This window comes from Clupea harengus, chromosome 16 (genome assembly GCF_900700415.2).
Source record: "Clupea harengus chromosome 16, Ch_v2.0.2, whole genome shotgun sequence".
Taxonomy (NCBI): Eukaryota; Metazoa; Chordata; class Actinopteri; order Clupeiformes; family Clupeidae; genus Clupea; species Clupea harengus.
In genome coordinates, this window is record NC_045167.1 from 21,718,231 (window position 1) to 21,730,336 (window position 12,106).

Consider the following 12,106-nt stretch of genomic DNA (forward strand, 5'->3'; position numbering starts at 1 on the left):
GCGGTTTGGTCATTTGAGTGTGTGTGAGTGTGTGTGAGTGTGGGGTGGGTGGGTGGAGGTTCTGCGGTTGGGTCACTCCAAAACAAGCAGCACAAAAAAGCTTACAAGAATGCTAATCTTTTAATTCCAACATACAAAATGTCACTAAACTGATATCAAAATAATGTATACATAATTCATAAAAAGTTATTGCTTGCATCACTTAAGGAGAGCTATTTTGTCAGTGACTGTGAAGCCATTTGATGTTGAATGTTGTAAGAGTCACTTTATTTATTGTAGATAAAGGTCACGGGTGCCCATCCGTTTGCTCCTGTTCTTCAGAACTCTGGAATGCCCAGCCTAACTAGATTAGGAGAGTGCCCTGGAGTCCAGCCTACAAGACTTTTTTAGAAAGGTCTCAGGAAAACACCTTTTAAAAAGACGAATAAAAGAATTACCTGACAGCTAAGCTACTTCTTTTGACCTTTTTTGACTACTTACTGTTGACTGCTTTTACATTATTGTCAATTACTATTGTGCACAAATACATATACCTATATTATTATTTATTATTATTTTCTGTACAAAATGGTACTGGTTCTCACAAGCATTAACCAAACTGAAATAATCTGACTGTACAATAGATAGATAAAGGTGGAGTCCAATATATTTTTGTCGAATTCAGAAAATTTCTCCTCAGTCTTCCAGCCACCTAGCTAATTCAGCGTGTGTGCTCAAATAACTCCAGTGTTTCTACACAGTCCTGACTCTGTAAATGGGAAGCAAACATAGTGGCTCAAACCGACCTATACACAATTCCAGCTAATCTGCATGTTGGTTCAGATGGGAGAGGTGTAAATTGATTGGCTGTTGAAAAATATCAACAACCTTTGCCAAAATGGAGGAGAGCATCTTTAATGGGAAAGACCAAGGCAATTACACATTAATGACCTAACAGGAGCTCCATACCAGTGTTTGCTCTTGCATTAGCAAGGCTAGCTGTTCTTTTGGACCCCATGCTGTAAGCAACACTGTTATTCAAAGACAAAACACACATCTCAGAAAATCCACTGCATAAAAATAATATAACAATAATGTTACATATTTGGCACCATCTTTGCCATCCTTAAATATGACGCAAGTACAGTGTAACCCCTAAGAATCATGTGAGTGCAAATGTCTGTCATCATGTAGACAGAGATACAGGACTGTGTGTGTGTTTGTGTGTGTGTGTGTGTGTGTGTGTGTGTGTGTGTGTGTGTGTGGTGTGTGTGTGTGTGTGTGTGTGTGTGTGTGTGTGTGTGTGTGTGTGTGTGTGTGTGTGTGTGTGTGTGTGTGTGTGTGTGTGTGTGTGAGACACACGCTCTTGATATGGGAGTGCATTTGCAGTTCATCAGAAAGTATCTTAACATGGGTCAGGTGTCTGCATCTACTGCATCTTGTCGACTCAGTGTGTTTGAAAAGCTTGTTCACTCTTGGCACCTGAACTATATGAAACAACCTGACAAAGCTAACAGCCAAGCACTCTGAATGTGAAAGATGCAGGGCCAGCCTTACAGCACGTCCTTTGCAGTTTTCATCTAGCATTTTTTGTCTAGGCATGTTTTCAGAGTCCAGTGTTCTGACAGAACTCTCTCTGCAGCTGTCTGACTGTGCAGTACCTCTCCTCAGCAGCAGGGGGGGCTGGAGCGCGTCTTCCTCCGCAGGTCCACTGTGTCCGACGGCAGCATATGCTCTGCCCTGTCCTCGGATGCCATCACGCGCCGTACGGCCTCTTCGAAGGCCGCCGTCACGTTGGTGGCGTCCTTGGCGCTGGTCTCGAAGTACGGGTGACCGCCGTTGTCACGGCACCACCGCTGGGCCTCTTCGGCAGACACCTGCCTCTCGGGCACATCCACCTTGTTGCCCAGCACCACGAAAGGGAAGCGGTCGGGCTCGCGCACGTCGGCGTAGTAGGCAAACTCCTTCTTCCAATTGGGCAGGTTGAGGAAGCTCTGGCTGTCGTCCACGCTGAAGGCCAGCAGGCAGCAGTCGGAGCCGCGGTAGAAGGGCGTCCTCAGGCTGCGGAATCGCTCCTGGCCCGCCGTGTCCCAGATCTGTAACGTGACGGTGCGGCCGTCGACCTCCAGCTCTTTGTTGAGGAACTCTACGCCGATGGTGTGGAAGAGGTGCGTGTCGAATTTGTCCGCAACATACCGGTTCATCAGGGAGGACTTGCCCACACCACCGTCCCCCAGCAGGATGACCTTCAGCAGGGATGACTTGGAGGTCATGGTGCACACACCTGGATGAGAGCAGAGAAACTAGAGTTAGAACAAGCTCAAGGCCATGGAAGGACCAGAAACAAGAAGGCATAATTGAATTTGACAGATATTTTACTCTTCCTAACAATTCACCCTGCCAAAGTGTTCAAATGGGATTCTGCACAATTCATGTAAACGGGGAAAATAGGCTACTATTCTGCAAATACCCTTCCAAATTAAGAGTTCACTTCTTCTGAATAAAATGAATGATTACACAAATAAGCACTCTGAAGTTGTGGTATGGTTAGGAAAATTTAAAAATATGATCAGAAGTAAATGGCGCAAAGAAACACGTTCTTAACAGACACACACATTCAATCTTCAAAGTAGTATGTGTACAAAATCTCTAAAATCCTTTTAACAAGGTTTTAAAACCATGAATAAGGGCTTAATGTCTACAGACAGAGGCCTGTAGTGCTGCTTGCAACACACCACCTACGAAATTGCCAGCAATGTGAAAAGGACCAATTCAGCTATCAGATCAAAGAAGTGATAGTGTAATCCGGGTAGAAATAGTGAGACACTTGTAAAATTGACGAGTCTGTGAGTTATTAGAGGCATAAAAATGTTATGGTGGATTTTCGCTTGAATGCCATGGTCATTATATTACCCTGACACGCTCTGGGCACGTATCCATGTAAGGTAGCCTAAATGGTCTCGTCATAGCTACGGTAGGTTAGCCTACTATTTTGTGCAGGTGTGTCCAATGTAAACGCGTGACAACAAAATGTCTCTTGTACTATGAAATCAAAACAGGTTTAAGATACCTGTGATTAGATAACTACTGCAACGACATACCCCACTTCGGCATACTTTCGGCCATTTTACCGGCTTGTCAAATAACTTCATGTCTAGATCCACAGAACCACAGATATGTCTGATATAGCTATAGTTCAAAGATAACGGATTAAGTATATGTGGCCAGGGTGATAGGCTATCCCACATTCATCCAAACAGTCTTTTCTTGTTTTGGCAGGGGTGCAAGTAAATGGCACAGGATATTATACCACCCGACAATAGTTTACGGCAAGTTACTGGACTTTCAGTAGCTATGTTCTCAAATTAAAAACAATTCCATAGGCATGCTAAAGGAATAACACAATAACACATTACCCTTGTCAGTTTATGAAAATGTTGCCAATGAAGTCACGCAGCGCCATCCCATCTCAGCTCCGCAATTCTTTTAGCTCAAACTTCACTAAGACATGGCGCCCTCGGGTAACTCCGACACAAGTGACGCTCATATGACCGACCTCACATACACACGTACACACTCATCTTGCCTAGACGTCAGTTGAAGTCGTATGATTTTTGCGTAGCTTGGGAGTTCTGATTATTTCCCTATTTTGTTCGGGATATGCATTTCTGGTCTTGTTTAAAAAAAAATAGAATGTACGATGTGACGGTAGGTTATAGCCTACAGATGAATACATTATGTGGCAAAAATTGACACTCAATCTGATATCTGAATTATGTGTGTAGCCTATGTGTGTGTGCAAGTACTCAGTGGTATGCGGAACTTTCTCACACAATGATGTGTTTGTTTGTGAAAGAATTTAGTACAACCTGTAGGAGTCTTAACTCAGAAAGCACATAAAGTTGATGACAAAGTGGTGACTAACGGATACAAATGCGTATTATACAGTTCAGACACAGGCTTGACTTAAGCTTCAGTCTTGTATTACCAGACCAGGTTTATTATATCAAATCATGATCACGAGTCACTATGTTCGCACTGTCATCATGACTGTTGCCGAAGTTGCAGAAATCAAGGTTTTTACGAGCAAGGAAAACATAAAGGTGTGTTCAACACTTCACACAAACCAAGAACATTTATCATAATAATAAATTATAATATAAAAACTTGCCCTTCTCATGGACACTCCAGAGTAATTGAGAATGTTGTTACAAATCAAGCAGACCATAAAATGATTAATTCAGAGCACTCTTTGCAAGCCTCTCTTCTGCCTTCCTTCCTTTCTCTTGAATGTGTTCTAGAAATCTATCGGCCCAATTACACAAATCATTATTTGAATCATGTGCTCAGCATTTGTCTGTCTGAACAATGACTTGAAGTTGAATGGACATTATGGTTGTATCCTCCAAGCTACTCAGAATTAAGTTGCTGAGTGCTCATGATGTCCTGTTTTCTTTAAAATAGAAAGCAGACCATCTCATTTTTTATTTGTTTTATGTTGTGGTTGGAATGATTCTTCCTGACTGTGTATTTGGCTTTTGAAGTTGGTATTAAAGTCTTTCCACTAATAAAAAAACAATCCGTTATATACACCCACTCACATCTGTGTAAAAGTGCTGGCCATCAAATCACACTCTCTGTAAGGAAAATAATAGAAAGAGACCTGTGCACTAACTCAAGAGGCGAAGTTGAGGCTTCAATTGCCCAGTGATGTGTGACGCAGCTCAGGCTAAAGGATCACGGGAAATGTGCCGCCCTGGACGGAATCTCTGGCAGATTATCAAGTCACATGCTCTACGCATGCAGCGTTTGGCCAGTCACATGTGGAAGCAGGCTACAATTCATCAGGCAGCTCTCACTTATGTCTACTTACATCTCTCAGGCTCTCAACAATGCTATATCTTTTGCAGACAATGCATTAGCATTATGAGTGAGTCTATATTGTATTGCATTTAAATGTGTCCAAGTTATGTGTGTGAGACGTCATGATGATAGGATAACATATAGGATTCCATACCAGAGAGAGGCTAATGTAAAAAAAAAAAAAAAAAAATGGAAAGATGCAGGAAATCAAATCACGTTGGCCAAACTCACCACCTTAGTGTAGCTCTCAGCTGACCTCATTAAGTTGTCAGTAAATTCTACTGTTCTACTTGCCCAGTAGCCTATCGGCAGAGCTACAAATGGTTGATGTTTCAGTACATCCTTAACTGTAGCCAGGACAGAACAACGTGAATGTGCTGGGCTGGCAATCAGAGATGCATAAGGTTATTGACAGAAGTACAATTGTATCCACTGAATACATAAATTGAAGTTAGTAAAAATTAGTCTACAATCAAGATTCTCAGTCCCTAATAACACTTTATAGGAACATTGATGACAGCAAATAATGATGATAATAATAATAAACTTTATTTGTATAGCACCTTTCATACAAAACAATGCAGCTCAAAGTGCTTAAAAGATGATGTGAAGGGGTCATTGCTGTTTGGGCATGCATCTCCGTAAGACTAATAAGGGGGAGGCATTTCTAGTTAATAAGTGGACATGTCTGTAATAACAACTTAACATCTGAAAAAATAGTTCATTTTTAATTCTATTCCCACCAACATCTACGTGGAATATTGGATATTGGATATTTTAGCAGGACACACACCCCTTTGTCATAGAAGCAAAGTCTAAAACGCCAAGTAATATCTCTAAGAGGTTAAGATGTTTAACACAGGAACTGTAGTTTAGTCACACCTGCTCTTTCTTTCTGTTGTCCGTTTTTGGATATGGAGCTAGTGGCAGCTAGCAGCTCAGTATGGTGATCAGTTCTTGTGTTGGGAAATGATGGGGTTTACTCATGATCAAATCAGCCTCTAAGGTGTCACCAGTGAAATCCATTATCCATTTCAAATCTTATCACTTCTGTTGTGCGTCAGAGTTTTTAAATCAACAAAATCAGACATCCTAACTTTGACTTCAGTCCACTTCTAAGCATAATTTAGACTGATTGCATGATCGCATGAAGCCCCACTTTTGGCCAAACACTATAACTTTGTTGTATATGAAACAAATGAATATGAGCCTACCAAGATAACATAAAGCAATAGCATACAACAGTTAAAGCATTATTTATATATTTCCATACTTGTGAAGAATATTCTTAACCACCTTTACATTCTTTTGCCTTGAGAATCAAATTATTTCGACAGCTTTATCACCAGCTTTGTAGTGTTCATACCTGCACCTTCATAGTCTACCAGTAAGGGGAGCAGTTGGTAAATAAGTAGGACTAAGCTGCTCTGTCCGAGTGGCCTTGAGGATGGAGGCATTTTTCAGTGACTATAACAGGGCAAATGTCAAATAATTGAATTATACTTCTTACTACTAATTATACAATATCTACAAAAACCCATATCTGCCTTCAAAAGATTTCAGGTGTCAAATGATTTCTTCTTCTCTACAGACAACTGAAGAGTAAAATGCAGTACACAGTGCCCCTTCCCGTAAAACAAACAAAAAAAAACATCCAATACATTTAAAAAGAAACACATCCAAAATGTAAAATGATATTCAATAATACATTATCAACATGCACACTCTCTCTCTTTCACACACAATAATAATAATATAAACTATACAACAAAATAAAACAAAAAGATTAAATGTAAATACACATGTTCTAAATATTTAGAACAATGTCCCTACAAACACCACATTTAGGGCTGGGATGAATGCAGCACTGGTAACCATGGAGACATGTGAAGACTGCTGAGTGACTCTAATAATAATAATAATAATAATAATTAATTTAATTTGTAACGCACTCTTCATTCAGAAGAATCTCAGAGTGCCAACATATTAGAAACTAACTATAATAATACAATAAAATAAAAATTAGTTAACATAAGCATAATTTAATTTTTTTTACATTTTAACATAAGATTTAACACAAGGCCAGAAATGCCTTCCTGAATAAAAATGTTTTTAGTCCAGCTTTAAAGGAGTCCAGCGTCTGCGTTGCCCTTAGGTGGTCAGGGAGGCTGTTCCATAAGCGTGGTGCTGCCGAGCAAAACTCTAAGGCTCAACGCTGGTCTGGCAGGGAACTCGGTTTTAGGGCAGTACAACCAAGCTGACTCAGCATTTCAGTCGGATCACTAATACATTATCGTTAGAAGATCTAAGGGATCTGCAGTGTATCTTGGTATCCTGTTGGTGAGGAGGGAAAGACCATGGCACTATTTACAAACCACAAGAAATAAGAATCAAGTGAAAAGAACCCTTCTGCAGACATCCATCAGTAGTGCAGCGGATACTTGTGGGCGGAGAGAGCTCTGTAGCTGATAGAGAAGGTCTCTGCCATTTTCCCTGAGCTCCACTGGAGGGTGTTCACCACTGCAGCAGAGACAGGAAGCTGTGTTGGTGTTGGTGCATTTGACGCATTCTCATGTATCACACAAAGAAATGCTGCTGTGTCTGACAGAAAAACAGTTTGTCCTGAGATTTTTGGAACTGGATTGTTATTATTTCCTCTTATCCCATTAAGCATAGAATCATAGACCCAGCAAATAAACGAAGTTCAGGCCTGTTAGTTCTTGCTGATTGGTGTTGACACGGGACAGGAAAACCAGCCACAAATGTAACCCACTTGTTTTGTGAGTTAGATGAGCAGCTCCATCTGTCCACGTCTTGACTGGCAGGGTTTGATTTCTGTTCATGTATCTATTTATTTACAGCTAGAGCAGCCACAACTGCAGCTAGAGCAGCCACAACTGCAGCTAGAGCAGCCACAACTAGAGCAGCCACAACTAGAGCAGCCACAACTGCAGCTAGAGCAGCCACAGCTAGAGCAGCCACAACTAGAGCAGCCACAACTAGAGCAGCCACAACTGCAGCTAGAGCAGCCACAACTGCAGCTAGAGCAGCCACAACTAGAGCAGCCACAACTGCAGCTAGAGCAGCCATAACTGCAGCTAGAGCAGCCACAACTGCAGCTGGAGCAGCCACAACTAGAGCAGCCACAACTGCAGCTAGAGCAGCCATAACTGCAGCTAGAGCAGCCACAACTGCAGCTGGAGCAGCCACAACTGCAGCTAGAGCAGCCATAACTGCAGCTAGAGCAGCCACAACTGCAGCTGGAGCAGCCACAACTGCAGCTATTAAACAACAGATGCTGATGTTGTGGTAGCTGTACTAATGGCAGCAATAGGAGCAGGAGCAGCAGCAGCAGCAGCAGTTGCATGCAGGTCAAGATCACATTGATTGTATGTACTCCGCAACCTGCTCATGGGAAAAGGGTCTGTTAGTTCTTCACTCTGGTATTGGTTTCTCTCCTGGTGATATCAATCTACAAGGCTGCAGCCACACTGTTCACCTGCCTCAACCACATGTGTTCTCTGTGTGTACAGTGCAAGACAGTTAAGAACCCCCACTGCATTCATCTGTATTTGTATTTTAAGCGAGTGGACTGTGTGTTCTGTGCAGAAAGTCACTGTTACTCCAGAGAAGGGTGTGAGTGTCTTAAACATTTGAGTTTGGGATTCAACAATGACACAGGGCCTCATTTATTAAATATTTGATCTTAGATTGCATGTACATTCAAATCCAATTCAAATATATTAACATAGTCTATGACATGGAAAAGTACCCACCTCCACGTCGTGAGCACTAAGAGTGCTACACGGAGGCTGCAGTTGTCCACTAATGCATGATGCAGTTCAGGCTGAAGGATCATGGGAAATTTGCCTCCAAAGTGTTGACTGAATCACATGATCCATCCATGAAACATATAATCAGTCACATGCAGACTGCAAGTAACTAGGCAAGCTAGCATACACTTATTTCTGCCTAAAGGTATTACGCTTTAAACCATGACATCTACTGCAGATAATATAGTCTTATAAGTGGCTATATATTGTGCTGCATTTGAGCTTATTCACTTGGAATCATCTGTCAGCTGTCATGGTGATGGGCTGAATTGTGCAAGTGCATTAATGATGGGATGTATAGAAGATAGAATGTAATAATAGTGTTCTAGAGGGATGGTATGTAGGTGGGATGTATAGAAGATAGAATGTAATAATAGTGTTCTAGAGGGATGGTATGTAGGTGGGATGTATAGAAGATAGAATGTAATAATAGTGTTCTAGAGGGATGGTATGTAGGTGGGATCATAGACATATATACATAGACGCCCCGTTGGCCCTTGGCTCGCGTGTCAACTCGCCGCCATCTTGGGGAGGTGATGACTGGCCAGTAAACACATGCAAGTGAATGGGGGAGCTCCTACTTTTCTGGATAAAAACCACTATAGCGTTTACATTTCTGATATGCAGCACACGAAGGTACGATAACGGAGGGCAAAGAAAACTATGCATGGTCTTGGTCATGCTTATATCAAATTGTGTATATGTACAAAAATGTGTATATTTGAATGTGTGTATTTCACTGCTATAAAAACATAGAAAGCAGGTGTTTGATGGTTGTTTACATTTGCCTCCTCTGTCAGTAGTTTGAGTATGCTATGCTAGGCTATTTGCAGATTCTGTTCCGTTTTTCTCATGATGGTCAAATTCAATATTAGTAGTTAAAGAAGCACTGTTTCGATCATTTAGATTTCGTTTCCGTATTTCAAAGTGAATGAGCTGTGGGAGCACAAGAACAGTGAGCGTCTAGCAGCGATTATCATAGACATATATGATGTATGTACATATGCCTGTGGCGATTTATAGCCTTACTATCAAGATTCTAAGTAACATGGAGACAAAACTTTTTTTTTTTTATTTCTCGTAGATCATAAATCATTCAATATATAAACGAATCAATGAAATCGGTTGAGAAATGTAAACGCTATAGTGCTTTTATCCAGAAAAGCAGGAGCTCCCCCATTCACTTGCATGTGTTTACTGGCCAGTCATCACCTCCCCAAGATGGCGGCGAGTTGGCACGTCGCAGCAACGTTCTGAAGCAGACAATGGGGCGTCTATGTATATACGTCTATGGGTGGGATGTATAGAAGATAGAATGTAATAATAGTGTTCTAGAGGGATGGTATGTAGGTGGGATGTATAGAAGATAGAATGTTATAATAGTGTACTAGAGGATGTACGACAAGAGATGTTCATCTAAATACAAATGCAAAAGGACCATTTCTCTGTTGATCTTAAGTGACCTTATTACATTAGAGTCAGTACTACTGTTCACACAAATAACTGGGGAATGCTACGTAAGCCTAGCCTATGTTTCTGTAAAATGCCCTGCAGTCAATGCTCAGGGTAAGGTTATTGCTGGTTTTCTCCATAAGGAATAACGGTTTATCTTAAGAAAAATGGGCTGAAGAGACTAACGTCATCTTATCAGTCTGATAGCATTTCTGATTTTTGGGTTGCCACTGAAAATACTGAAAGATTTATTTTTTGATGCACAGCTTAGTAAAGGCCACATTTGTATTTAGATCCTTAGAATGCATTGTGTAATTACAAATAAATTAAATTAAATACAACACAAAGTCTGCTGACTGTTTGATTCTACGACTGCTTCCGCTAAAATCTAAATGTAATCTCAAGTTGTTTAAATTTATGGTGATCAATTCCTGAATGTAAAAGCTCGATGTAGATTATTTCAAAATGATGGATTTACCCACATTCAAATCTGCTTGTATGATGTAAAGTCACAAGTCACTATATCAGCGAAGGCCATCACTTATTCAAAATTGTATCAATATTGTTCTGGATCAGATTTATTTTTTTCAACAAAAATAGAAATTCAAGCTTTTGCTTCATGCTCATTCAAAACACAGTTTAAACAGTTGTCCTGCCCTAATCCATTGAGGCGACTCATCATACCGCCTTTCTGGGTAAAATGCCCCTGTCCCCATGTCAGAAGCAGACCCAGCCACTCTGATACCACTGCTGCCCACATCCTGAGCAAGTCACAAAGGTCATGGCTTCTTCCCCAGGGTTCCCCTGCCGCACCCAGGAAGGAAGGAAGAGTGTGCCACGTGAGATCTGCGTGACCCGACAGTCCATGCCCTGGCATCGCTTGCAGCGCAGCTTACAGGTGCGAGTGCCCTCCACATCACGCGGCAGCTGGCACTCATTAATGCCAGCTGCCACATACGCCTGCCTCTCCCTCCGCAACTCCACCCCCGCCATGTCTTCCAGTGACATCTGGACAAACTCCTCTGGTGTCAGACTGCCTGACAGCAGACCCTGTCTGAGATGAGGACATTTTGGGTTGCGCAGGTTTGCCACCTTGCTCCGTACGCAGGTCTTGTATTTGGGCATGTTTGTGCCATACAGTGCATGAATGTGACCTTCAATGTCGCAAGCTAACGCTGCTAACGCGTCTGCGTGCTCTGGATCCTTCCCGGGGGTCAGCGCCTGTTGAAGTAGCAGGACACATTTCTTCCGGACCTGGCAGGGCTCTGAGGCGGCGTTTATAGAAGGGGTCTCTAAATCCACCTGTCTTGAGTTGATCTCTGATGTCACTTCCTGTGAAGATGACTCTCTTGTCACGAGTTGGTCGTGTGTTTTACTAGGTGCAATTCCACTAATGACATCAGAATGAGTCTGAGATTCAATCTGTCCATCTCCGCTTGCTTCAGCTGACGGTCTGTCATCTTGAAAACAAGACGGTGCATCACCCGTGGCCAGTTCACATCTATCTGAGGAAGCATCTGCAGGCTTGTTGATTATGAGTTCAGTAGATCCATCTGCCTTTGCAGTAACACTGGACTCATGTTTGCAGACACGCAATCCATGGCTGAATAATCTCTTCCATTTCGAAAGTAGGACTTTAGAGGTTTTTCTCACTTTTGCCTCTGGACAGGACTTGACAAGTAGGTAGAGGACCTGCGCAATGTCTGTGTTTTGTAGCTGTTCCAAAGAGACATGCGCGTCGGATAGGATAGAAAGGAGAGATGATATGTCGCCGTAGTTACCGTTCTTGTGGAGTTTCTCTATGTCTTTACCATGGCGAATTATTTCATTTGTGTCCATTGTCCAAGAAGCTGAGGGTAGAAAAGGAGATTAAAAGCGCTGTTATAGACTAATAACCGACATGTGCATCAGACTTAAACTACAGCACGTTTGTACACCCCTACCTCCTCTGCCTTCGCAAAACAAATAGTTTGGCCAAG

General features: G+C 41.9%; 2 protein-coding genes across 2 annotated transcripts in view; both read right to left on the reverse strand.

Annotated features, from left to right (window-relative positions):
- Positions 1 to 530: 530 nt before the first annotated feature.
- Positions 531 to 3,568, reverse strand: LOC105902834 (ras-related protein Rab-9A-like). The gene is made up of 2 exons (XM_012830515.3): positions 3,396 to 3,568; positions 531 to 2,263 (listed from the first exon to the last, which is right to left on the reverse strand). Exon 2 carries the CDS (start codon positions 2,250 to 2,252, stop codon positions 1,647 to 1,649), a length of 606 nt encoding a protein of 201 aa, XP_012685969.1. The 5' UTR covers positions 2,253 to 2,263; positions 3,396 to 3,568; the 3' UTR covers positions 531 to 1,646.
- A 6,185-nt stretch (positions 3,569 to 9,753) lies between these two features.
- Positions 9,754 to 12,106, reverse strand: part of LOC105902822 (transcription elongation factor A N-terminal and central domain-containing protein) — a 3,298-nt gene continuing 945 nt past the window's right edge. The window contains exon 2 of the mRNA XM_012830504.3: positions 9,754 to 11,977. Coding sequence (XP_012685958.2) covers positions 10,845 to 11,966 — 1,122 coding nt within the window. The 5' untranslated portion in view covers positions 11,967 to 11,977 and the 3' untranslated portion in view covers positions 9,754 to 10,844. The remainder of the gene's footprint in view (positions 11,978 to 12,106) is intronic.